At 33.9% G+C, this 26,244-nt stretch overlaps 1 protein-coding gene and 1 non-coding gene across 2 annotated transcripts; one reads left to right on the forward strand and one right to left on the reverse strand.

Moving 5' to 3' along the window:
* Positions 1 to 4,574: 4,574 nt before the first annotated feature.
* On the reverse strand, positions 4,575 to 4,907 carry LOC107950040 (uncharacterized). Its single transcript, XM_016884787.1, has one exon. The coding sequence runs from the start codon at positions 4,905 to 4,907 to the stop codon at positions 4,575 to 4,577; it is 333 nt and encodes a 110-aa protein (XP_016740276.1).
* A 21,023-nt stretch (positions 4,908 to 25,930) lies between these two features.
* LOC121215762 (small nucleolar RNA R71) lies at positions 25,931 to 26,036 on the forward strand. The gene has a single exon (XR_005911737.1). It is a non-coding gene; the product is annotated as a small nucleolar RNA R71 (small nucleolar RNA).
* The last annotated feature ends 208 nt before the right edge of the window (positions 26,037 to 26,244 follow it).

Consider the following 26,244-nt stretch of genomic DNA (forward strand, 5'->3'; position numbering starts at 1 on the left):
GTACCTTCGTTTTTTAATCTTTTAAAAATTTTAGAAGTTGCCATTGATGAATCTTGAATTTTTTATGATAACTATGTATTTGAAGCTTTGATTGTGTTATTTGGTGATTTTGTGAAATGATTTTTGTTAAATTTTGATTTCGAGGTTAAATTGTGAAAATGTCAAAATTTTAGGGTTTGATAGTGAATTTGATGTTTAGTAGGGACTGTTTAAGGGCCTAGTATATTTAGCTAAAATGTTGACTTGAGAAAAATGGTTAATTTGATGATTTTCTGGTTAAAAGACTAAATTGCAAAAGTTGTAAAAGTTAGGGGTAATTGTGTAATTTTGAAAATAAAAGGGTATAAAATGTAAAGTGGACTAGAGGGTGGAATGTAAGCTGATAATTGATAAATTTTATATTTTAGATCAAGACCCTATTAATATTCGTGGAAAAGGAAAAATTATAGATTTGTCCCTAAACTTCTACAACTACTACAATTCAATCCAGGTAAGCTCGTACGGATTATAATTTTATATCTATATGAAATTCTTGATGATATAATATGATATAATATATAATTATTTTGCTATTAATGTTAAGTTGTTTGAAAAATATTGAAGAATTTCAATACTTAAATCGGATGAATGCAGGATAGAGTACGATCAATTGACGGCGTGTTATGTGGGGGATTGGAGGGGAGATTGATGGGGTGTGAAATATAAATTTTTATCGAGTAGGCCAAGGTTCAGTATTTGTTGCGAACTCCCTATTTTGGCATGTTTTCGGTTGGACTAGCTTTTATGAGCATCTGGCGTGTTATCGGGTGGATTAACTCTTATGAGCATTTGGTGTGTTATTGGGTGGATTAGCTCTTATGAGCATCTAGAGTGTTATTGGTTGTATTAGCTCTTATGAGAGATTGGCGTGTTTCGGTTGGATTATCTATGTACTCATATCCGTAAGTCGTTCATCAAATTGTAAACCTCGGTGTTTTAACTTGTTTGGTGATTTTGATGGTAATGACATGTATTTGAACTTTGAATTGAACTATGCAATTCACCTGATTGGGTTTTTGGATGACAGGGAACACATATAGTTGTATTATTATTGAACGATTTGTTGTATTTACGTCGGTAAGATTTATCGTTTTAGTAAGTCGAACTTACTAAGCTTCAATGAGCTTACTTGTGTTATTTTCTGTTCTTGTAGATACTTTGAAGGTTGGATGGTCGAATCGAAACTCAAATCATACTATCCACCTATTTTCGGTAGTTTTTGGAACGTTCATTTTGGATTATATGGCATGTAATAGGCTTATTTCTCATTTCCATTGTTTTAATATGTAAAACTTTAAAGTATGATCTTATATACAAGTGTTTAACCTAATATGATATATGCGAACTAAGAAAGATGTTGTAGATATAAGTTTCTGGTAGGAGTTAATGAAATGTTGTGATTGGCGTACCTATGATAGGCATATTGGATGAACGTTAAATTATACGAATTAACATGCTTAGGGTGATAGTTCATTTGTTGTGAAATTGAATATACTTGTAGTACCAATGAGGGTACATTGGTTAGACACTTAGAATGATTGATTTAGCATGTTTTAAGCTTGTTTAATGTCATTTTAAGTAGGTCTTTTGGTTGGTAAATGGATTACTTAGGGTTCAAGTAAACTTGAAATGGTAAACTTGTCACTTAAGGTTCATTTGGATCCACACGGACTGACACACGGGCGTGTGACTAAACCGTGTGAGACACACAGCCTAGTGACATGGCCATGTGTCATATGATGATTCTTTTATGGTACAAGTCAGTGAGTTACACAGCCTAACACATGGCCTGGCACACGGGCGTGTGACACGAGCATGTGGCCCTACTCAAAGAGTTACATGGGTGAGGACACGGGTTGGGACACGATCTTGTGTCCCTAGTTCAATTGTTACACATCCTGAGACACGAGCGTGTGTCTCAGTCATGTGAGGCAAACGGCCATGTGACCCCTGTTATACAAATTTTGCATCTTTTTCCTTAACTTTCCAAATTATATCAAGTTGGTCCCAAATTGTTTCTAGGTTATTTTTAAGCCGCGAGGGCTCGATTTAGGGACAATATGCATGCATATGAATGGTTTATGATGTGATTAAAATATTAAATGGTATAATGTAAAAATGTTTGTGATTCTTTAGTAATACTCCATAACCTTAATCCAACAACGAAAACGGGTAGCGGTTGTTACAAAAATAAAAACAAAAACTTAACTTTCTTGGACTTGAACTTTGACGCTTCATTCAATTCTTTTTTTGTACTTGCGAGCACTAACTTTGTATCACGTCGCCCTTTTTCGTAGGTCAACTTCCTCACCTTCTTTGTCGGTCTCCGTTAGTTCATCGATCAATTGATCGATTGTTTGATCCTATACAATCATGGAGGTGGGTGAAGATGTCGATACAGTAGTTTTACCTTTTTCAATGACAGTGGCTGGGACATTTGTTTCTTCATTTCCTTCTTCTACATCCTTCTCTAGTTCGGCAGAGGTTCACTTTTCTAGCTCCTCTCCAACAACTTTTCCTTTATCTATAGCGGCACCTTCAGTCACAGAGTCAGTTCTAGCAGCAGATGGAACTGGCTCTTCTCCGCACTCATTAGACGAGAGCAAAGTAGCTGGGAAAGCAGGAAATTCTGGCATGGGTCTCAAAAAAAATTTCTAGATGAATCTTCTTAATGCCAAATCCCTATCTTTCACATACGACCAATATTGAGCCTGGCGTTTGTTGCTTTGTTCCAACTCTTCCATCATTTAGTATTTTTACACCTCAAACAAAGAAAACCTTTGCTCTAACTACTTTAGGGAAGTCAAGATTTTTTGTTCATGAGAGGTCGGAGATGTTGTTTTGGGAACATGTGTGGTAGGGGAAGCTTGAATGTGCTAGGAAGGCAAACTCAGTTCCTCGTAGCTTGGCAAAAGTTACTTACGTTATCCCACCCTTATTTGGGGTAACATCCTTAGCGTCAACTAAAGGCACATTTGCTGTCTTACATAGGGTAGAAATAAGAGAAGGAAAATTCACACTCTTGGCATTCTTATCAGCACACCTATGGACCTCTTAGAAGATAATCTTCCCTATATTTATTTGTCTTCCTTGTAAAATAGAATGCAACAACAACTTTCTTTCTTTTGAAATATTCGTGTTATGCATAGATGGCATAAGAAGACTCTTTAAAAAGTGGTACCGTACCTTCTCAATTGGTTTTAATACAGCTCTTTCAACCGTGTAACACTCCTGGCTTGAAATTATCCACTGCGCTCCTTCAACGCATAAATCTTCCAATACTTTTGCCAACCCCTCCAATGTAATATTCTCGTCAAATTCAGAATGCTCATTTCTAACCTTCTCGATGCTGAACTGGGTATTAATATGGTCTTTGTCGAATGGCACAAATTTACCCCTCACATAAATGGAGAATCTGGGGTATTTACATGAGCGTAAAACTCTCTTACCACTTTACCCACAACATCCCCTGGGTGTAGACAAAATCTGCTCCAGTTGTGCTTTTCTACAATCGAGGATATTAATTCATTGTACCTCTTATGGCTGTAGCAGCCTTAAAGAATATCTTCAGTTGTGGGGAGCCAGCACGCGAAAATTCTACTATTTTAGAAATACTATTTACACGAGTCATGAAGAGAAAGTCAGGGAAACAAAAAAGAATAATGGAGAAACAAAAAATAGTAGAGAGGTTGAATATGAGAAAACCATAAAAATGTGAACTTTGTGAGAAGTGGGAAACGTGAATAGTTTGAAGAAAAAAAAGGGATAATGATGAGAATTTTTAGGGAATAGGAAACGTGAGGAAGAAGGGTTATGACATAGAGGAAAAGTTAAAAATGGAAAAGAATTTTGGAGGGGAAAAATGAAATAATCGAGCCCTATATTGTGGGCTTCATACTTTGGGTTTCCCAATATTCACTTTATACAACTACCTAAAAATCTTTCCTTTGGAATTTTCTAACCGGTTAACTCTTTTATTCTCACCTCATCATTCAGTTTTTCACGGCATAACGTTTTTTTGTAATTTTGTGACGAACTGCTGCTCAGTACACACTAACAAATCCTGCTTCTTGTATTCTACTCCTGTTCATAATAATAATAATAACACAGAAATGAAATTGTATTAAAAATAAATAGAATGAAAATTAAAATGGGAAATGAAACGCAAAAAGTACTTATTAATGAAAACAAAAAATTCAAACATCATGAAAGCTAACGCTTTGCTTGTCACGCTCTGTAGGAGCACCACAGTAATGCTTCAAGTGTTGTCCATTACCCTTGAATGTAGCCTTTGTTCTTAGGTCTTTAACAACAACAAAACCATGCGAATACAATTGAATTACTTCATAAGGACCTGACCATCTAGATTTTAACTTACCAAGAAATAATTTGAGCCTAAAATTGAACAATAATACCTATTGTCTAGGTTTAAATTGCCTAAGCAAAATTTTGGCATCATGCCATCGCTTTGTCTTTTCCTTATACAAACAAGCATTCTCATATGCTTGTGTTTGAAACTCTTCCGTCTCATTCAATTATAGCAATCTCTTGCCACCAACAACAGCCCAATCCATGCTCAGCTTCTTAATTGCCCAAACCGCTTTATGCTCAAGTTTAACAGGTAAATGACAAGGCTTACCGTAAACAAGTTTAAAAGGTGACATCCCTAATGGTGTTTTAAACGCAGTTCGGTATGCCAATAGAGCTTCATCCAATCTAGTAGACCAGTCCTTTTGAGATGGACTCACCACTTTTTCCAGAATTTTTTTAATTTTTCTACTAGAGATTTCAGCTTGGCCATTCGTCTGAGGGTGATATTCTGTGGCAATTCTATGTTTCACCCCATAACTACGTAAGGCATTGGCCATTATTTTGCAGTCAAAATAGGATCCCTTGTCACTCATAATGGCTCTCAGTTTACCAAATCGTGTGAAAATGTTCTTATGTAAAAATTTCAATACCGACTTAGCATCATGAGAGGCTAAGGCTATTGTTCTACCCACTTAGAAACATAGTCTACTGCTGAAAGTATGTATAGCTTGCCCACAAATGGTGGAAACGGGCCCATAAATTCTATTCCCCATACATCAAACATTTCAATCTCTAATATACTTTGCAACGACATTTCCTATCTCCTAGACACATTTCCTGTTCTCTAACAATGGTCACACAACTTATAAAATTCATGAGCATCTTTAAATAAACTTGGCCAATAGAATCCTGACTAGAGTACCTTGGAAGCTATTTTCATTCCTCAAAAATGTCCTCCATATGGGGCTGAATGTCAATGTTGTAAGATACTATGCATCTCATCGTTGGGGATGCACTTCTGAATTTTTTGATTTGTATAATGCTTGAATAGGAATGGTTCATCCCAATAGTACTATTTGGCATCGTGAAGATATTTTCGTCTTTTATGATAATTGAAGTCGAGTTGTATTACACCACATACTAAGAAGTTTACTATGTCGGCATACCAAGGTAATGCCTTGGTAATGAGCAACTATTCATCTGGGAATTCTTCCTTAATAATTTTCTTGCTTTCATCTTCATTTCTCGATTTTATTCTTGACAAATGGTCAGCCACTTGATTTTCGGTTCTCTTTCGATCTCTAATTTCCAAATCAAAATCTTGTAACAAAAGTATCCACCTAATGAATCTTAGCTTGGCATCTTTCTTCCGTACCAAGTACTTGATGGCCGAGTGATCTCTGTAGACTGTGACCATTGTTCCTACTAAATAAGAACGAAATTTGTTGAATGCAAAGACCACTGCTAGTAATTCCTTCTCCTTAATGGTATAATTAATTTGAGCCTCTGTCAACGTCCTACTAGCATAATATATTACATGTAGTACCTTGTTTCTCCTTTGCCTCAACACTGCTCCCATAGCATAGTCATTGGCGTCGCACATGAGCTCAAAAGGCAAGGTTTAAGATTTTTGTAATTTTTCCCTTTTTATATTTATTATAGCCCTCCTAAAAATATAAGTAGGCCCTTCCAATATTTTTATAGGATTAAAAATAATTTTAAAAAAATTATTCTTGATAAAAACAAAGAGAAAATCTTCTTGAAGAAGCTAAATTATCCATGATGACTTTTGAATGATATTTTTATTAAATAATAAATTAATGTTTATTTAATAGTTTCCTTAAAATAATAATATTTTATGAGTAATATAATAATATATATAAAAAGAAAGAAAAGATGAAGAGACTTTTATCATATTTCTTCTTCATATTGGTGCTTAGTAAGAAAAGAAGAAAAAATATCTTTTATCATTTTTCCTCCAAATTTGAAGTATAAGGCATGTTTTTTTTCAAACTTTTCATAGATGTTGAATATTTGAAACTTGTTTTACATATATGTACCTATATCTTTTTGTTTTATCAAATATATGAAAAGTTGCCATTAAAGGATATTGATAGAACTTGGAAGCTTATAAAATTAAATTAAATGTGTATGTTTTTGGATGGAAAATGATTAGGAGATGGTTTCTAACTTGTTAAAATTGTAAAAATGAACAAAAATAGTTAGATAATGTTATAGTAAGTTTCAGCCAAAGTGAATGGGAGGAAGAAAACCTTGGTTACTTTATTTAAAATTATGTCAAATGATAGCTTGTGAAGTAGTGAGCATTCCTATGAAAACAAAATAAAAAATGGTTAATCGAGTCAAATGATAGTTATTTTGTTTTAATTGTTGGAATACTACTTCTTTTGAATATATTTTTTATATGTTTAAATCAATTGTCATGTAAGAATACTACTTCTTTTGAATCGATTAATTATATGTTTAAATCGACTGTAACATAGCACTTCTAATTTTACCTTGGCTCCCCAAGATTAATATCCTAGCTCTGTCGCTGCCAATACCTCTTGAGAAGTGTTGATACCTAGGCATGAGATTCTGATACCTCATCCCAAAACCTAGAAATCTGAAAAAATTTGATAGAATCCACTTTACCAAGTCCCAAATTAGTACCAAAAATGCTCTAACATACACAAAACTATTCACACACATTTGGCATATCAAATCAAATCTAAAACACATAAACACATGCACTAACATATTAAATCAAAATTTAGATATCTAAGTAAAATTCATGCATTAACGACTTACTCAACATTAAATTTAAAATCCAAAATTCACATATCTTAATAAAATTTTAAGGTTTTCACTTTGACCACATTTTATTAAGATATATTATTACACCATATACTTAGTGGAATATTATTACAGTCAGTTCTTTACAATTCATATAAAAATACCTTTTTAATACGTACTATTACAGGTACTCAACACTTTTTTTTCATGGCCATTCTCATTAATCAAATTTTAGTTCATTACACCTTTAGTAAGCTTAGAGACATAAAGGTCGGATGCACAGGACCAACCAACCAAACACACTATAATAACATGTAGAAGCGCTCATGTAACATCTCGCCCGACGAGGCCCTAGTGTTTGAATACTGTTTATGGAAGAAAGGCATGTAGAGTAAGTTTTGAATGTGTATAGTATTGGAAGCTAACTAAGTATAAGAATTCCTTGAGCACGCCCATGATGCCCCAGTTCTGGTGAATATAAAATTTGGCGCATAGTTTTAAAGAAGTGTGATTGGTGAAATAGTATTCGCCCAAATGCAATTGTGGCATGTAAAGAGGGCAGACTCCAATATGAAAATAAGCAAATGAGGGTTCCATGTTAGGTTACTATAATTTGCGCAATAAGATTTGCGGTCAAGTAAAACAATTTTGAGGGGATAAGTTACATCAGTGGTATAGTGCACCCTGTAATTGTTGTCTCGTGCCAGTTAGGTTACAAGATAAGCTGGTTAGGAACTAACTAAACGTGAACTAGAAAAGTTAAAAGCTAAGGAGATAATCTAGTAGTTTTCTTGATAGTAGTGGATTTTTTATAAGACAACTCAATATGGATGTGACATTTATGAAGTTCCAATAAAGACTTGGGTTAAGTTAAAAAGAATACTTAGGTTTTGGTTAAGGGGAGTTATCTTCTTCCCTCTTTCCTTAAAAATATTAAGATCTAGGATTGGAGGAAAATTGAAGCACTTCTTTGAGCTGGACTTGAAATTCTGGATTCTACTAGTGATTTCTCCGTGTTGAGGTTAGTTTTTATGGCTCTGAAAAGTAGATTTGCATGAATGCCTGAAAAAGCAAGTAAGACTTTGTTTATGAGTTATTTGTGTTTAAGATGATGGAAAGGTTATTTGAATGGTTTTTATGGTGTTCTTTTATCTTAAGAGGTAGTGGTTGCTGCAATTCTTGAGAGAATCTTGGATTTGGAGCTCAAGCTACTATACATTCCTGTTAGGTGAGTCCCTAAGCCGACTCTTATATGTGTGATGGTGCATTTTAAAATCTCTGTGAAAAGTGAATAAACTATGGAACTAAAGTTAGAGAAGCATGGTGTGACGATTCTTTGTAGAATGAATGTTAATATATTGTGTATGTATCAGTGGCATGAGATATGATAACCTAAGTATATGATGTGAATCTTGAAATCAAAGGATGTTTGTATGTGAACGATTGGAATGTATAAGTGTTGAGAGCATGTTTTGAGTTATATCTTCTATATGTGAATCAAAGCATGGATAAGTCCATGTTTGTCTCCGCGGAGTCATCTAAAGGGGTTTATCGATACTGTAAACATGATTCTCTAAAAGAAAAAGTCCATGGCACCATACTGAGTAAGACTATAGCTGGTAGGCTATGACATCACCATATCATGTAAGACCATAACTAGTGGGTTAGGGCATCATATGGAAAGAACTAAAGGAAAGATATTACCAAAAAAAGATTCTCTCTATGACCCAAGATGATAAGGGGCAAACCTCAAAACGTTTGAGTTTAGAGAAATCCCTATCATGAACACTCCAGTAAATGGAAAGCCTTTATGGCATAATGAGAAAGAAAAGCCTCTATGGTGGTTCTTAAATGAAATGACTTTGTGGCATAATGGGAAAAAAACTTCTGTGGTGATTCTTGAATGGACAACCTTTGTGGCATAATATGAAGGAAAGCCTTTGTAGCGTAACATGAAGGAAAAGCCTTGTGGCGTATCATGAAGTGAAAGACCCTTATGGCGAAGCATGAAAGAAAAACCTCTATGGCGAACTCTGAAGAAATTACATGTAAGGCAAAATTTTAAGGAATGACAAGTATAGTGAAATTTATAGAAATAGTTCCCATGGAGACCTCAAAAGAGGGTGACCCCTGGGGCACACTCTATTGGCCCTACTTTTGGTGGAGAACTTAGAAGGAGTGCACCCCTAAAATGAAAAAAAAAGGGAGACTCTAAATGGTGCATAGTAAGGAACGTCTCTTATGGCGAGCTCTATAACAAAAGGTATATGGCACGACCAGTAAGAATTCGTAAATGTAACAAGTATAAATTTTATGACTCAAGATCTCAATGGACTTCGGTAAAACAGGGTAACAATTTTTGGTCTGAAGTGGATAATGGATTGATTGTAGATAGAAAAATCATATGTTAGCTTATGTAAGCATATTTCCAAGAAATAATTTACATGGTGTAATTGGAAGGAATATTAACTAACTGTGTATAACATTTTATGAGTTCTGATGAAATGATGAACTAGGGGTTATGAATGATAAGAAGGTATAGCTCTGGGCAAATAGATCACTGGGCAAGGAGAAAATAAGAAAAGGTAAGAAAGTATTCACTAGAATATGTGGCAAAGTCAAAGAATGATTTGAATAAATCTAAAAGACAAAATCCTAGTAAAGGCTATGTCTGGTAAGACGAGGACTGAAAGCTTTATTTGTGTATGTGATCTTCATGACTAGTTAAAGGAAAGATAACTTAGAACATGGACGCAAGAATGTCAGTACTCTGTCTGTATGGACTTCAAAAATAAGAATTGTAAAGGAAATTTGAAAGGGTCAAGTGAGGAGTGTAAGTAATGAACCGAAGGTGAAAAGGGCAAGGTATGATATCCGAATAAGACACGATGTTTATGGTATAAAGAATGACATCTCAGATAGATTTTTTCCAAAGACGAGTTGAAGAGTAAGAACAATGAGATGGAGAATTAAGTTACCAGACACAATGTATAAGTACGAATCAGGTGATTGATGGGTTATGTCACTAGGTTCTCATGAACTTACTTTTATGCCTTATGTTTTCAGGAAAACTAGATTGGAACTGTGCTTAGAGGGACAACGCCAAGACTTCACCAAAAGAGTGGCAAGATAGGACTATTATGCATACATAGCAAGTTATGCAGCGTGTTCAAACTTAAATACATGGTTGTAAATTAGGTTCTTAAGGTACTTATGTTAGATTTGAGATTTAACCATAGGTATCACTAAAATTTAGCTATCATACGTCTTACTAGAAATTATGCATTTTATATAGGTAATTCCATTCGAAGTTTTCATAACTATGTAATAGTAATAAATATAAATTTATTTAAGTAAAAATTCAAGTTATTATCATACTAGGGCATGACACCCAATATTCGGATCTGGTTCATCGGATCAGGTTTGGGGTGTAACATCCTGATTTTGGGCCTAGTCAAAATAGTGGTTTCGGGACAACAAATTCGATGTGATAAAATTTATTTTATTATATTTTTGTGGTCTACGATTTCATGGAATGATTTTATGAAAATTTCGTTCAAAAATTTTGACGTTTGGGCACTCAATTTAGGAAAAAAGGACTAAATTGTAAAAAGTGAAAAAGTTGAGTTCTATATGTTAGAGGTGTCCAATTGTTATGAAATTTTAAATTGGAGGCCCTTATATGGTAATTAGACCATTGGTTAAGTTGGTGGACAAAAATGGACATGGTTAGGCATGTTTCCAAAGTTTTTCATTAAAGGCATTTTGGTCATTTAGTTATTAAAATGAATTAAAAACAAAATTAAAAGCCAATTTTTGTCCATCTTCAAGCTTTGGCCGAATTTCACAAGGGGGGAAGCCATACTTAGGGTTTTCAAGCTTCCAAGCTCCATAGTAAGTGATTCCAAGCCCCGTTTTTAATGTTCTTTACGTTTTTAGAGTCCCGATAACTTGATTTAGCTTATTCTAGCAATAATTTAACCTAAGGTTTATATTTGGAAAAATACCCATAGGTGAAATGTGTTTATTTTGATGTTTTATGATAGAATATGAATCTACAAATTATGTTAAACAACTTTTACTAAGCGATTTTAGTGAAAACGAGTAAAACGACATAATTGGTAAAAATACCTAATGTTCATAAGTAAGCGTTAGAGTGGGAATTTGATGTTTCCATAGAAGGGAAAAATGTTAAGCATGTCATAAACCATAAGAATAAGAGATGAAGTTTAATTTCTGAGCTTTGGGGAAAAAGTGTAAATATGCAAAAGTTTAGGGGCAAAATCATAATTTTTCCAAAGTTCGAGTCAAGGAATGTTTTGATGAATGTGAGTATTAAATAAGTTAAATTTACTGTTATAGATCAAGAAAGATGTGGAATCGACCTTGATCGGAGAAAAGAAAAGATTGTGGACTGAACTGCAAAATTACTATATTTCGTAAGTTTGTATGTGATTAATACCTTGTTTTTACTTATGTTTTAACATTTTTATAAGATATGATTGAATATGGGTAATTACTTGAGGTGAATTATGAATTTTGGTTGAATATGGAAGAGTTGGAAAAATGTTAAAAAAAAGTGAGAATTCATGGTTGAACCTTCGGAATGGGTCGGATATCGTTGGAAATATAGGTGGATGCTATGTGTTGATTCCACTTGATATTAATTAAAATAAAGGTGGTTGCTATGTGCTGATTTCATCGGATACCAATGGTTATATAGGTGGTTGCTATGTGCTGATTTCACCGAGTACTATTGACTATAAGGGTGGTGTTGTGTGCTGATCCACCGTGTAATTGAGATTATTTCGAAGTGTTTATCAAAAACTAATTAAGTGAAAATATATGTGATGAACAATGTGTTTGATCTTTAATCGACCCTTTGGTACGATGAAATGAAGTAATGAAATTAAGAAAGAGTAAATTTAACGACAAATAGTTTACGACAGAAACAGTTGTGTGATTTTGAAAAAATCACCAAAAATGGTGTAAATTGAATTAGAGGTTTGATGAATTATTAAATTAAATATGAATGAGTCTATTTTCACATAAAGGAAACAAAGTAAGCAAAAGAGTTAAATATTTTGAGATATTCGAATTTTAGTGAGACAGGGTCAGAATGATTTCGAAATCCCCTGTTCAGACATTTGAAAATCATTAAAAATTGTACAAAAACAATTATGGTTTTTAATTTACATGATGAAATTTCTCAATCAGTATATTTTCAATATAAACAAACGGGAACATCATTTGAATTCTGTACAAAGAGATAATTAATTTTTAGTGAAGAGGGGTTAGAGCTATCGAGCAGTGAAATAAGGGAAATTTAAAGAATAAACTGTACTAATTGGCTAAACCAAAAATCCTAAAAATTTTATGTTAAAAAGATATATGAGTCTAGTTTTAGGAAAAATTTACAGATCTTATTTTTGAGTTCCGTAGCTCCAGCGAAAAATAATTTAGTGACTATGATGCGAATAAACAGCTTGCTAGAACTTGAATAAATAGTGAATTTATGTGTGATTATGATTATATTATTTATGGAAACATGCTAGAAACTTATTTATTAATTACATGCTTACTTACTAGGCTATATGCTTACTCTCCTCTCTTTTCCCTTGTTTTATAGAATCACCAAGCTAGCTCAGGATTTGGCGATCGTTAGAGATCCATCTACACTATCAACTTTCTTTTGGTATTTTGAAAACATTATTTTGAAATTATGGCATGTATAAAGGACTTGGTCATTTTGTTATGTGTCATAACTGGTTTAACCCATATTATTTGATAGTCCATTTTTTATAAAGCTGTCAATGTTGGCGAATATTGTATGGGTTGTACGTGTTTCATAATGCCATGTTGAGTTGATAAATCTAATATAAAAAAAAGAAAATTTTAATTTGGACGAAATTTCAAGTCTCGATTTTGTATGATTGATTATGTTAAAGTCTAGTAATGCCTCGTACCCTATCCTGGCGTCTGACACGGGTAAGGTTTTGATTGATTATATTATGCTCGTTTCTTTTTCTTGTTTTGAGCATATTTATAATTTGTTTGTTCTTTTCTCTCATAATGCTTTTGATCCTCACTTTTCTTTCTTTCATGTTTTTCTTTTCTTTTTATGCACAATTTTTAGCTAGAATCGCTTATAAGCTAATTCAACCCCTCTTCATTAATCACTCTACACTTTGTAAGAAACCTCCATAATGTTCCAACCTAACCCTCGATGTCCATGGCCTGACGTCTATTCGATAATGCATTACAAAGTTTAGGGACTATGAAGGGCTGAGTTTCAAACTCAACTTGGGCTCAAGGTTTCAAACACAGAGGCTCATTAAGAAGGGGCAATGTAAGGCTCAAATTCGAGAACTAGGGATAATATAGTATTTAAGGTTGGTCCTTTAGGCTCAAGGCTACACAAACAATGCCTAAGGTCTTTCCCGAATTAGTCACCTAGCAACAATTCTATTAAGCATACATCTATTTAAACAGATAATTAGTAATTCGAATTATTTATCTTCAAGGATCCATATAGTTTATTCGTCCTATGGTACATTTTATACCTTTTTCATTTTGGTTATTACCTTTAGCCTATTATACATATTAACTAAGTGAACTAATTAATCTACACTTAAGAGTAATAAATTATATAGTATTATTCAAAATTTAAAAGTTTGACAATTCTATATACTCATTTGATATGTACAACTACTAAATTCTTACCTAATTACAGTCCATGCACTATACATTAAAAAAATAAAAATGAGAACAAGAAATATTTTTAAATTTTTGGAAAATTAAGAAAAAACAGAAAATATTTTTGGGATTTTTTGAATTTCTTTTAAAAATGTATAAAAACTAAAATAAACACACGAATAAACATAAAAACAAGAAAAAAATAAACACATATAAAGCTTATGTGCACCTCCCCACACTCAGACTACACATTGACCCCAATGTGTTCAAAACAAAAGATAGGAGGTTACCAGACTTCCCTAGAATGAAGCATCAAACTAGCTCTGGCGTCCACCTTTTCGTTGAAGCTCTAATTGTAGTGTAGTTTTCCAGGGTACTTGCTACACATAAGACAAATAAATAAAGAAAAACAAAAACAAACAACAACCACACACAAAATAAAAATATCGAAAAACAAAATAAAAAAAAGTGTTTAATAGTTTACATGCTGCATAAAAAGTAAATAAAATGCTAAGACATTAACTACTTAGAGTCTTCCTCGACACCTTCGCTTGGTGACACAATTTCTTTACCCTTTTCGCTCACGACGGACCTTGAGAATTGTATCCAAGGTTGGTTACTTGGCTCACGTGTGATGAGTCCCTCTCTTTGTTGCCTTGCGGATGCGAAGGCATTGTCGAAGTTTCCTTGATAGGATGCGAAGTCGTCATCCTCTATGGCCTTGTAATCTATTTCCTTATCATCCTCCTCTTGTTGTTCTATCTCGCCTTCATTGCCCTTGGATGAATCTCTCAACCATTCGGGCCATTCCATACCTTGCGCCCCTTGACTCCTCATGAAACTTTCCATGAATGACTTCATGGACTCTAGGGGTCGTATGTTGTAGTGCTCGTCCCTACCCAACCTATGTTCCCACCGCGTAGGTTCATCGTTGGTTTTCTTTTTGGCGTTTTTTTTGCCATGGCTGAAGGCACCTCCATTTTCTATTTCGCAGCTTATTCCGTTCCTGTATTTATTTTCTATGAATCTCTTGGAATTGATGCATCAGGGTATCTCCAATAATGCTAGTGGTTGGATGATGAAATTGTTCCGTAGTCCCCATCACCATTCCAACTCGACGACAAAAATCAATAATCAAGTGAGGAAAATATATTCCAACCTTAACGCCCAATACACATTTCTGGATCTTTTTGATGACTCACTTCTCGAGGCTAATTCGCTTACGTTACAAAATACAATATAACAAAGCAACTTGAAAAACATTAATTGTATTAGTGTTTAGCAGTAGTAAGATGCGAGTACAAATAAACTGCATCCACATCTTAGTGATGGGAAACATTGTAGCCTATTTAAAAGATAGGGGTAATTATTATACCCTTATCGTTTCCATTCCCCCCCCATTCCCTCGGCTAAAAATGATAATATAGCATCCATATTGACATTTTCAAATTTATCAAGATCCATAGCAGATAATAGCAAGGGACACCATAATATTCACTAATAGCTCTAGGGGATACATTGACCTTCTTATGTCTGTAATGGGATTTGTGCAAGTGTGCACAGCCGTTCAAGTAATAAGTAAGTAAAAATGACTTAATGTCTCCATCGGGACTGTGTATGTTAATCGATTAATTGCAAAATTATAAGTTCACAATTTGATATAAAAACTCAATGATTCGATTTTTTATGTTTAAAATAAGTGAAATTTACTAGATGAAACGATTGATTCCTAATGCAATTTTAATCTAAATGCAAATTATCTAAATGTATGAACAAATGACTTTAGCAATCAAAACAATCAACATAAAATAGGTGGAACGATGGAAATATGCAAGTGTACAGAATCACATCAAGTAATAAAATGACAAGTAAACGTCAAGTTATCGTACCCATAGGGACTATGCAAGAAAATATTTATGAAATGCAATTAAAAACAATTTGGTGAAGGAAATATTTTATTTTGAGAGAAAACGGTTTAATAAAACCAAATTTTAACTAAGAAAATCAAATTAAGAAAATTAAAAGATAAAATTCCAAAGCACGGTTTATGAAAAATAAGTTTAATCAATTGACATAATTGTGTTAGATCAATTACATTTCTTAACTTAATATTACTAAAACAATGTTCATGTTGTTATAAATAAATTCATGTCAACTTGGTAATTTGTTAACTATAGCACATATAGACTTACTAAATTAACTAATCTCTTGAACATATTACTATGCCAATTCAAACAATTAATCAATTTAAATAAGCAAGTAAAAGATTAAGTGAGGTAACAATATATTCCTACGTTGAAATAGTTTAATCACAATAATATTGCAAGTTATGTAAGACTAATGTACCGTTTAATACCATCGCTAATTTAACCGTCAGCTACCTTAGAAGATTAAACATGCACTGATTAAGTATTGTGTCAATTAATTACAATTTCCATATGATTAATAATTAATTAATTAATTAGTTACCTTACAATTATAATGCAAGTATATCATAATCATGGTTTTACTTAATCAAACAATTTACCAAGACCTATAACAACACAAACCTGATTTTAATAACTTAAGTAGACGAAATGAAATAAACCTAACACGAATTAAATTTAAGCCATGTTAATTAAATTTAGAATAACAACATAACAAATATTCATAGACATGTTCATAACAACGACAAGAAAGTTAAAGGATAGGAAGCTAGAATCAAATTTAGTGTTTCTTCGAAGCCAGACTAGTTTCTCCACTCATCCTTCTCTGCTCATTATGTTAAAATGAGGCTTATATAAGCACTTGAATGCTGCTACCCAAGGTGGTTGAAGTACTTGTTTCAAACAGGGAAATCAACAAAGGAAAGTAGAAGGGAAAAATGGGAAACAAAAGAGAGAAAGTAAGTGAAAGAGAGAAAGATGTGTGAGATGAGATGTGTGTTGAATGAATAGGTGAAAGGGGGTATTTATAGGTGGGAGTGACTTCTAAAAATAGAAAATAATTATCAGCCACACACTCCCTTTGGCCGACCACCACTCATGCATTTGTTGAAGATTTCAACTTGCTATATTTAGCTAGGGGCAAATTTACAAAAGCATTATAAGTGGAGGGGTTTGAATGCGATTTCAAGGAGACTTCAAGGGATGATTTGCAAATTAATAAATCAGCTGACTTGGGCTGATTGGGTTTGCATTTTAGACAGGTTTGGGTAGCCCGATTGCTCGGTTGGATTAGTCTTTCGTATTACCATAACTTGGCCTCATTTCTATAATATAATCAATAATAATTATTTAACCCAAAATATATTGGATTAAAATGAAAATTAATTATATTATGTATTAATATTCATAATTTGGACCGTTTTAGGCTGAAAAATTAATTTGCCTGAATGCTTCATAAATCACTTCACGGTTTTGAGCTTCTAGTAGTGTCTACCAAGCCAATTTTTACCAATTGTGCAAATCTATCAAAAATAAATCGAAATTTATGAAAATTTATTATAAAATTAATTAAAATTCAATATGTTTATAATTTAAGTATAATTTAATTATTTTTTAATTATATTATAGTTTTTTGACAAGAATTACTACGAAACTACATGAATTTGAGTTTAAAAGGGCATAAAAAAGTCTATATATTTTGTGTTTCCACACCCCCAAACTTTGTTTATTGCTCGTCCCGAGTAATGCAAAAATTGAAAAAAATTTCATGGAAACACCTTTGAAAAATTCATTCAGAAAACATTCTTCTTAAAATTATGAATTTAGTATACTTATGCTCAAGAACAAAAATTTTAAGTTTTATGCTACATAAATATACATATCATTCAAATTAATCTCAATTATTATTATAGAAAAAATAAACTAAATGCTTTCTCAATAAATACATGTTAAATCCCTACCAATTTTATTTTAGTCCCTTATTTAAGATTAAGCTGTAATCATTAAGTTTAATTTATGCCTTCATATGTTGAATATAGCAATTTCTCTCCACTAATGTAAGTAGCACGGAAACATGAACCAATAGGTCTTTTAAATACGTTGTAACATGGCTAGGCTAGGGGTAGGTAAAAGATAGATAAATTTAGGTTAAAACCCCTAGATTGAGCTTGCATCGAACCTTCGGAATAATTTCCTTCAATACACCAACTCATTTTTCTTTTACATGCTCTTTTGTACATCTATTTCTTTGGAGTACATATGCTCTCTCTCTTTTTTACAAGCATTTTGTTGTATGTACTAAAATTTTTTGAGCATCTGATACTTCTTTTCAACTCCTCCATACTTATTTTCGAAGAATATTCTAAATAGACTGAGTCTAGTGTTTGAGACAATTTAAAGATAATTATGGGAGAAGTGATGATTAAATATTTCAAAGGTTGAAATAAAATTAGGCCATATAGTCTTAAAGTTAGGTTTCAAGGGATAAAAATTCATCAAGGTTGGCTTGAAAGGCTGGAACAATGCAAACAAAAGTTTTCCTAAATCATTTTCAACATTCTATGCTTCTTAGGATTTTGCCTCAAGAAATTACTAAGTTAATTCTAGAGACTTAAACTTTCATGCATGCCTAACTTTCCTAGGGAACTAAAAATTTTATTGTATGATTTACATACTTTATTAAGAGTAAATTTATTTCATAATTTAGCTAACATAATAATTATTGAAATAATAGAACTTTATTCATATTGAAGTTTAGTATACTTAAGAAAATTTCAAATTTTTGAATAAAATAAAACCCAACCATAATTACAAGAAAAATTTATTTTGAAAGGAAATAATTTCAATTTTTCAGTCCCCCTACTTAAGATGAACAATGTCCTAATTGTTAGAAGTGAATAGATACTATACACTAGTTAGGATTCTAGAAAAGAGGAGGTGAGTCAATTTGACTGCTTAAGTACCAAGCTCTCTCTAGATGCAATCCTAGACATGTGCATATCTATTGCCACACTTCGTACTTTGCAACTTGTTCATTTTTATTTATGATTTCCACCTCTTATTTTATTATGCGAGAAATAAAAATCCTAGTAGAACCTAATCCTAAAACATTAAATAACACAAGAAAGAAAGTAAAATAAAACAAAGATCCCTCCTTTAATTTATTTGTAGATCCCTCAGAATCTGACTCATGTTTTGCTCCATCGTCTTTGTTTTTGCATGAATCACTTTGTTCCCTCTTTGATTTTGGACTTCATGGTTCAAATATAAAATCTGGAAACTCAGACACAAAAATAAATGGGTCATTGAATATTTTTGTAAAAGCGCTTCTCATTGAGTCATCCTGTATTTTTTAATATCTCCAGTAAGCTTGTTGCTGCCACTACATATGTTGTATTAGGTCCATCAAATTTGATAGCTCATCACGAGGATCTGGGTGAGGCGATTGAGTTTTGAATGCTGAGGTCACCATGTCAGTTTCAATTATTGGTTCAATTGATTATGCCTTATCAGAGATTTCAGCTGACTGCATTGGTTCGATCTCTATGGGATGTTCTTCTTATTCTTTGAGATCCTCGCTCAATTCAAGTTGTTGCTATGGAACAGAGTCTTAGGCTATTCGGTAGAGGTTCCAAATTGTGATTGTGCCCTGGCTATAACCTGTCTTCTTTACGTTTGCAAGAATTTTAGCTTTCAAGCACAAAATTGTTATTGTAAAGGGAAAGTATGCCGGGCCAGAACGTCTAGCAGCACAATTTTGCATTTCTCTCAGAATGATTTTTCCCACATCAATAATCTTTGCCGTTAAAATTGAGTATAACAAGACCATTCACTCTAATGAAATTGTGGTCCCGTGTGAAATAGGCATAAGGCTAAATTGAATGAAATAGAACCATACCTTCGCTAATGGTGTAAAATATTCTCTACGACAAGTGTGAGTTCCATTCTTGGACACAGTCTATTTAGAACCCAGAACTGTAAGTTTCTCAAGAATTTTTTGTAATTTTCAGCCTCAAAGTTTCTCATCAAAGAAGAATATTCATCGTCTTCAAAATCAGGTAATTCAAAGAATTCATTAATAGCGTTTGAGCTTATTGGTACCTTGATTCCTTGGACAGAAACTTCTGTTAATTTGTTTGAGGTCAAATTCGCATAAAATTCACGAACTAACTCTTCATCTACACTAGGTCTTTTCTCACAAAATAATTCCCAATTCAGGGCTTCAGCAATTTGTCGAATGCGCGCCATGAAATCGATATAATTGCTCTATTTCAGTGTAAACCCTTTTTTTGGGAGCATTTGTTGATTTTTGAAGATGCTATCGTATCTTGCTTTGGCTTATCCATAGTGAAATTTGTTTTGTGATTCTTCAACTTGGACAGAGGAACGAGTTCTTTTTCGAGGCATGATTAACCTGAACATAAGATGGAACAAATATTTTCTAAAAAATTTAATTAGTATAAAATATTAATAATTTAATAAATTGAAAAATTAAATAATTAAATAAAATTGTAATTTAGGAGAAAATTTTTTTACCACTATTGTATAAAAACTAAAGACTCAAATAAAATAAATAAAATTTAAAGCTAGAGATTTTTATCAAGGGTTGATTGGAAGGGTGACTGGTTGGTGGCTAAATGTGATGGAAGTGTGGTGAAAAGGTGACAAGGGGTGTGCGATTTGTGCAAGAGTGCGCACGACTTTAAGAAAGGAACGACAGTAGTGTGCGAGGGCAGCAGTGACACGAGCAAAGCTAGTGCACAAGTAAGGCGCGAGCAGGGGCAGGCGTGAGTGAGCAATAGAGTACGCGACAAGGATGTGCGCAAGTTGGCTAGCGACGTACGCAAGCGAGCAGGTTGTGAGGTGTCCATGGTGATGGCTACTGGCTGTGCGGGCTGGTGGATGCGATTGGAAAGAGCTGCAGGGTTGTTACGTACATCTCCAGGCATTCGAGCGGTGCAGAAGCAGCTAGGTGATTGAGCTGCTGGTCGACGCAGGGACAATTCTTTATGCTGCTGCTTGTAGCTTAGAGTGTGGAGTTGCTACTAGGGGCGTGTGATTCTAGGGTATTTAGAGGGTGAAAGGTGCTAGTTTTGATGGAAAAGAACAAGTATGTGAGTGTGGTATTTAAAGTGATAGAGGGTAGGAGTTCCACTAGAAGTCTTATAACAAATTAACCATAAAATATTCCAAGTCCTAATGTTATATAAAGTTAATAACAATTAATAAATGATATAATGTATATTTAAATATTGTTTGCTATTACTTTTTTTATTAAAATAAAAACTCTTGATTAAAAAAAGATAAAATTTAAACCAATCCTAATTCTATACAAAGTTGATAATAATTAGTATACATTATAATAAATATAATTATATATTAGTTATTATCATCTTATTTATTAAAAATTAAATTAAAATTTTTATTTTAGCTGCTTTTAAATATATTTACAAAAGAGATAGCTAATTTCAATATTTACAAAAAAAAGTAACCAAATTTTGTAAATAATTCAATTAAGTACATAGGCTTAAAGAAAGTTTGAAAATTGAGCTGCAATTAAAACTTGGATCAAAATTGACCCTTTTATTTGAAAAATTAAACAATTATTTTGCCATTTAATGAATAATTTCTTAGAAGATTATGTTAAAATCAATTATCAGGAAAGATTTGATGGGTCACAAGCGGTCCCGCTTAAGTTCCAGTCTCTTAGACATAATTTATTTTAACATACTAATCTAAAAAATATACCCTAAATCTTTTATTTAAAAGAAAAAGAGAAAAATTAAGTATCTGATAAAATGAACGAGACTTTATCTCGCTCAATTTTATCTCCCTGGTAATGTTTTAAGCGTTGAGCATTAACTCCAAATTACCTCCCTTACCTTGAATTTCAACAACTCCATATGGGAAAATTTGGTGAATCGTAAATGGACTGGACAAACGTGATTTTAATTTACCTAGAAAGAACCTTAATCTGGAATTGATAAACAAGACTTACTGACTTGATTCAAATTCTCGAACTCAAATGTGCTTGTCATGCCATCTTTTAACTCTTTCCTTGAATAGTTTTGCATTCTCGTATGAGAACATTCGAAACTCTTCTAACTCGTTGAGTTGAATCCGTTTTTCTTTAGCAAGCTTAAGATCCATGTTAAGCTATTAGAAAGCCCAGTAAGCTTTATATTCTAACTTTAAGGGAAAATGACAAGCTTTCCCAAAAACCAACCTATAGGATGACATCCCTAAAGGTGTCTTGTATGCTGTCTTGTAGGCCCATAAAACGTCATGCAGTCTTTTGGACTAATCTCATCATCCAGTCAGCTTGCCCATTCATCTACAGATGGTAAGCTGTGGTAACCTTATGCTTCACTCCATGTTTATCGAGTAACTATTTCAACCATTTGTTCACAAAATGGAACCCATCATCACTGATGATGGCCCCAGGAGTACCAAACCTTGTGAACACATGCTTCTACAAAAACTTCATCACAACCTTGGGATCATTTGTCGGATATGCCTCGGCCTCAACCCACTTAGATATGTAGTCTACTACTACCAAAATATTCTTGTGACCAAAAGATGGAGAGAAAGGACCGAGAAAGTCAATACCCCAAACATCAAATAATTCTTTACGTAGGCATACATTTCTTTGAATAGCGTTGGCCAAAAGAATCTGGCTTGCAATACTTTGGCTACAATACGTGTAGCTCTGAAGTGTTCCCCAATTGGAGCTGTGTGGCAATGATATGAAATCTCATATACTTTATCTTCTGCCACACATATCCTAATAATTTGATCTGCGCACTTTTTGAAAAAGTAAGGTTCTTCCCAAAAATAGCACTTCACATCATGAAGAAACTTCTTTTGTTGATATGACTTATTAAGAGGCATTTAACCACAAGCTAAATAGTTAGCAAAATTAGCAAACCAAGGGGTATTATGGGTATGATTTACCTTAAGTATGTGTTCATCTGGGAATGTCTCCTGAATGTGTATAAGTAGAGAAGTCTCTTTTTGCGGTTCTAATCTGGACAAGTGGTCTCCTACTCAGTTTTTTACTCCTTTTTGATCTTGAATTTCTAGACCGAATTCTTGGAGTAAAAGTACCCATTTGATCAACCTCGATTTAGTGCCTTTCTTGGCAGGTAAGTATTTAATTTCTGAGTGATCTGTATAAACAGTCACTTTGGTACCTACAAGATAAGATCAAAGCTTGTGAAAAGCAAATGCAATAGCAAGTAATTCTTTCTCTGTTACCATGTAATTTAATTGAGCCCCTGTTAGAGTCCGACATGCATAGTAGATGAGATGAATTTTTTTTCCCTTCACTGGCCCATCACAACTCCTATGGCGAAGTAACTTGCGTCACACATCAATTTAAATGGCAAATCCCAATCTCGTGTGACGATGATTGGTGCCAAAACTAACCGAATTTTCAAATCATTAAAAGCTCTTAACACTCCTCATTGTTTTATCTACCACGATTCCATGTCTTGTTATTCGGTGCCCCAGAACAATACCTTCTCGTACCATGAAATTGCACATTTCTCAGTTGAGTATGAGATTTGTTTCTTTGCGCTACCTTAGTACCTTGGCTAGATTGGCTAAGCAATCATCATAAGTATCTCCAAACACTAAAAAATCATCCATAAAACCTTCTAAATACTTTTCAACCATGTTAGTACAAATAAACGTCATACATCTTTGAAATGTAGCAGGTGCATTACATAAGCCAAATGGCATGCATCTAAATGCAAATGTACTGTACGAGCATGTGAATGTTGTTCTATGTTGATCATCTGGCTCTACTATAATCTGATTATACCTCGAGCATCCATCAAGGAAATAGTAATAGTCTCACCCGACGAGTCTATCCAGCATTTGATCCAAGAACAGTAAAGGAAAATGGTCTTTCCTAGCCGCTTTGTTCTACTTTCGGTAGTCGATGCAAATTCTCCATCCCATAACCGTTCTGGTTGGTATTAGTTTGTTATTCTCAATCTCAATGATCATAATACCTCCTTTCTTGTGCACGCATTGGACCAGACTTACCCATGAACTATCTGAGATGGGATAAATTATACCCGCATCTAACCACTTAATGATTTCTTTCTTTATCACGTCTTTCATGATGGGATTCAGTCTTCGTTGTCTGTCAATCGACCCTTCTCGCCATCTTCTAATATGATCTTGTACATACATACAGATGGACTAATGCTGTGAATATCGATTATGGTTCATTCGATAGCCTTCTTAAATTGTTTCAATACTAGGATGAGTTTCTCTTCTTGCTCTTTGGTGAACTTTGTTGAAAAAATCATAGGAAAAGTAGAAGCGTTACCTAAATAAACATATTTTAAATGTGAGGGAAGTACCTTTAGTTCTAATTTAGGTGGCTCCTCAATTGAAGCTTTTGGCTGGGTATAATCTCTACTTTCTAACTCCAAAGACTCAAAGCAGGATTGCAGATTAAATCCCCTTTGATTAGCTTCTAGTAAAGCTAAGTATTTCTTCCCCTCTTCATCACTTGCAGAGTCTGATGTCAAAATTCGCTGCAATGAGTCCTCAACAGAGTTGAGTTCCTTATTGATGTGTATAAGGGTCATTCCAATTGGTAGGAAAAGCCTTCCTAGGATGATTGACACATCTTTATCTACTTCAAATTCTAGAATAACAAAGTCAGGAGAAAAAATAAATTTGTCTACACGTACCAATACATCCTTGATTTTTCCTTCTAGATGTCCTAAAGATCGATCTGCTAATTGAAGTGTAACCATAGTAGGTCTAACTTCATCTATCCCTAACTTTTTGAATATAGGCATGGGCATCAAGTTAATGCTCGCACCCAAATCGCATAGTGCCTTACCTTAATACGTTGCTCCAATGTTGCAAGGTATGGTAAAACATCTAGGGTATTTCATCTTTGGGGGTAGTTTATTTTGACGATATGCACTGCATTCCTTTGTCAAGGCTATCGTCTCAAATACTCCAAGTCTCCATTTCTTGGACATGATATCCTTCATGAATTTGACGTAGTTTGGCATCTTCTCATCTTCTTTTACCAATGGGAGGTTGATATGAAGTTTCTTAAGTACATCTAAGAATTTCTTGGACTGGACTTCCTGTTTCTACATCTGAATCCTTTAAGGGTAGGGTGGTGAAGGATTCTTTACTAGAACCGGTTAATTCATCTTTTGTGGTAATTTTTTATCTAACAAAGTTGTTAGTTTATCAGAATTAACTGGTCTGGAAATTACCTTATTGGGTTTTATAGATTTTGGTTCTGGTGAAGCTGGAATTTCAACACTGGGTTGAACTTCCACTGAATCTTGAGCATAAGCTGGCTCCTCTTCAACTTCGACAGTGTTGGGCTCTAATGTCTTTCCACTCCTCAATTTCAATGCTTTACAATGATCTTTCCCCAAATTTCTTGGATTTTCTATATCACTAGGCAGAGCACCTTGTGGTCGATTCCTAAGTTTAGTAGCAAGTTGACCCCCTGATTCTCCAAATTCCTTAAAGTGGCGTCATTCTTTGCCATATATACCTTCAATTGGTTCTCTAAGCTATTGGAAGGTTTAGCTTGAGTTGGTTTTTGACCTTGTTGGGTAAGAATAGGTGGCTGGGTCAATCTAAGTTGTGCATAAGTGTTACTAGTTCCAGCCCTTTGGTTACTCCAAGAAAAATTAGGGTGGTTTTGCCTAGATGGGTTATAAAAATTGGATTGCAGTTCTTGCCTTCCTCGATTTTGGTTTTGGTTTTGGTTACCCATGTAATACACGGATTTTTAGTTTGATGGATATTCTTCGAACAAATGCCCTCCCCCACAATAAACACAGTCTACATTTTTGAATTGAAATGGTGGCTGAGTTGCAAAATTATTAAACCTATTAGTAGTAAAGTTTTTAAGCATTGAAAATATTAAGGATGGCTGAGATGCAAGTGAAGTGAGAGCGTCCACTTCATGTACTCCAACGACTTGTGTTCCTGACACTGCTCGATTGGTTGACCATTAATAGTTGTTGCTGGCAATCGTCTTAATCATTTCATAAGCCTCGTTATAAGACTTAAAAAGGAGAGCACCATTAGCAGAAGCTTCCACTACCATCCTCGTGTGAGCATTTAGCCCGTTATAAAATGTCTCTAATTGGATACAATTAGGGATTCCGTGATGAGGGCATCTTCGTAATAGTTCTTTAAACCTCTCCTACGCCTCATACCAGGACTCATCATCAAACTGTTGGAAGGTAATAATCGCGTTTCTTAACTAAACATTCTTGCTAGGTAGGAAGTACTTCACAAGAAATCTTTCTACTAACTCTTGCCATGTGGTAATGGAATTTCGTGGCTATAAGTTCTATCAGGCTCGAGCTCTATCCTTCAATGAATACGAGAAAAACTTTAACCATAGTGCATCTTCAGGTACTCTGGCTAGCTTGAAAGAATCGCTCACCTCTATAAACAGTCTTAAGTGAAG

Source organism: Gossypium hirsutum, chromosome D03 (genome assembly GCF_007990345.1).
Source record: "Gossypium hirsutum isolate 1008001.06 chromosome D03, Gossypium_hirsutum_v2.1, whole genome shotgun sequence".
Taxonomy (NCBI): domain Eukaryota; kingdom Viridiplantae; phylum Streptophyta; class Magnoliopsida; order Malvales; family Malvaceae; genus Gossypium; species Gossypium hirsutum.

Coding starts and splice junctions, on each gene's coding strand:
- LOC107950040 (XM_016884787.1), bottom strand. CDS start 4,907: ATGGCCAATGCCTTACGTAGTTATGGGGTGAAACATAGAATTGCCACA.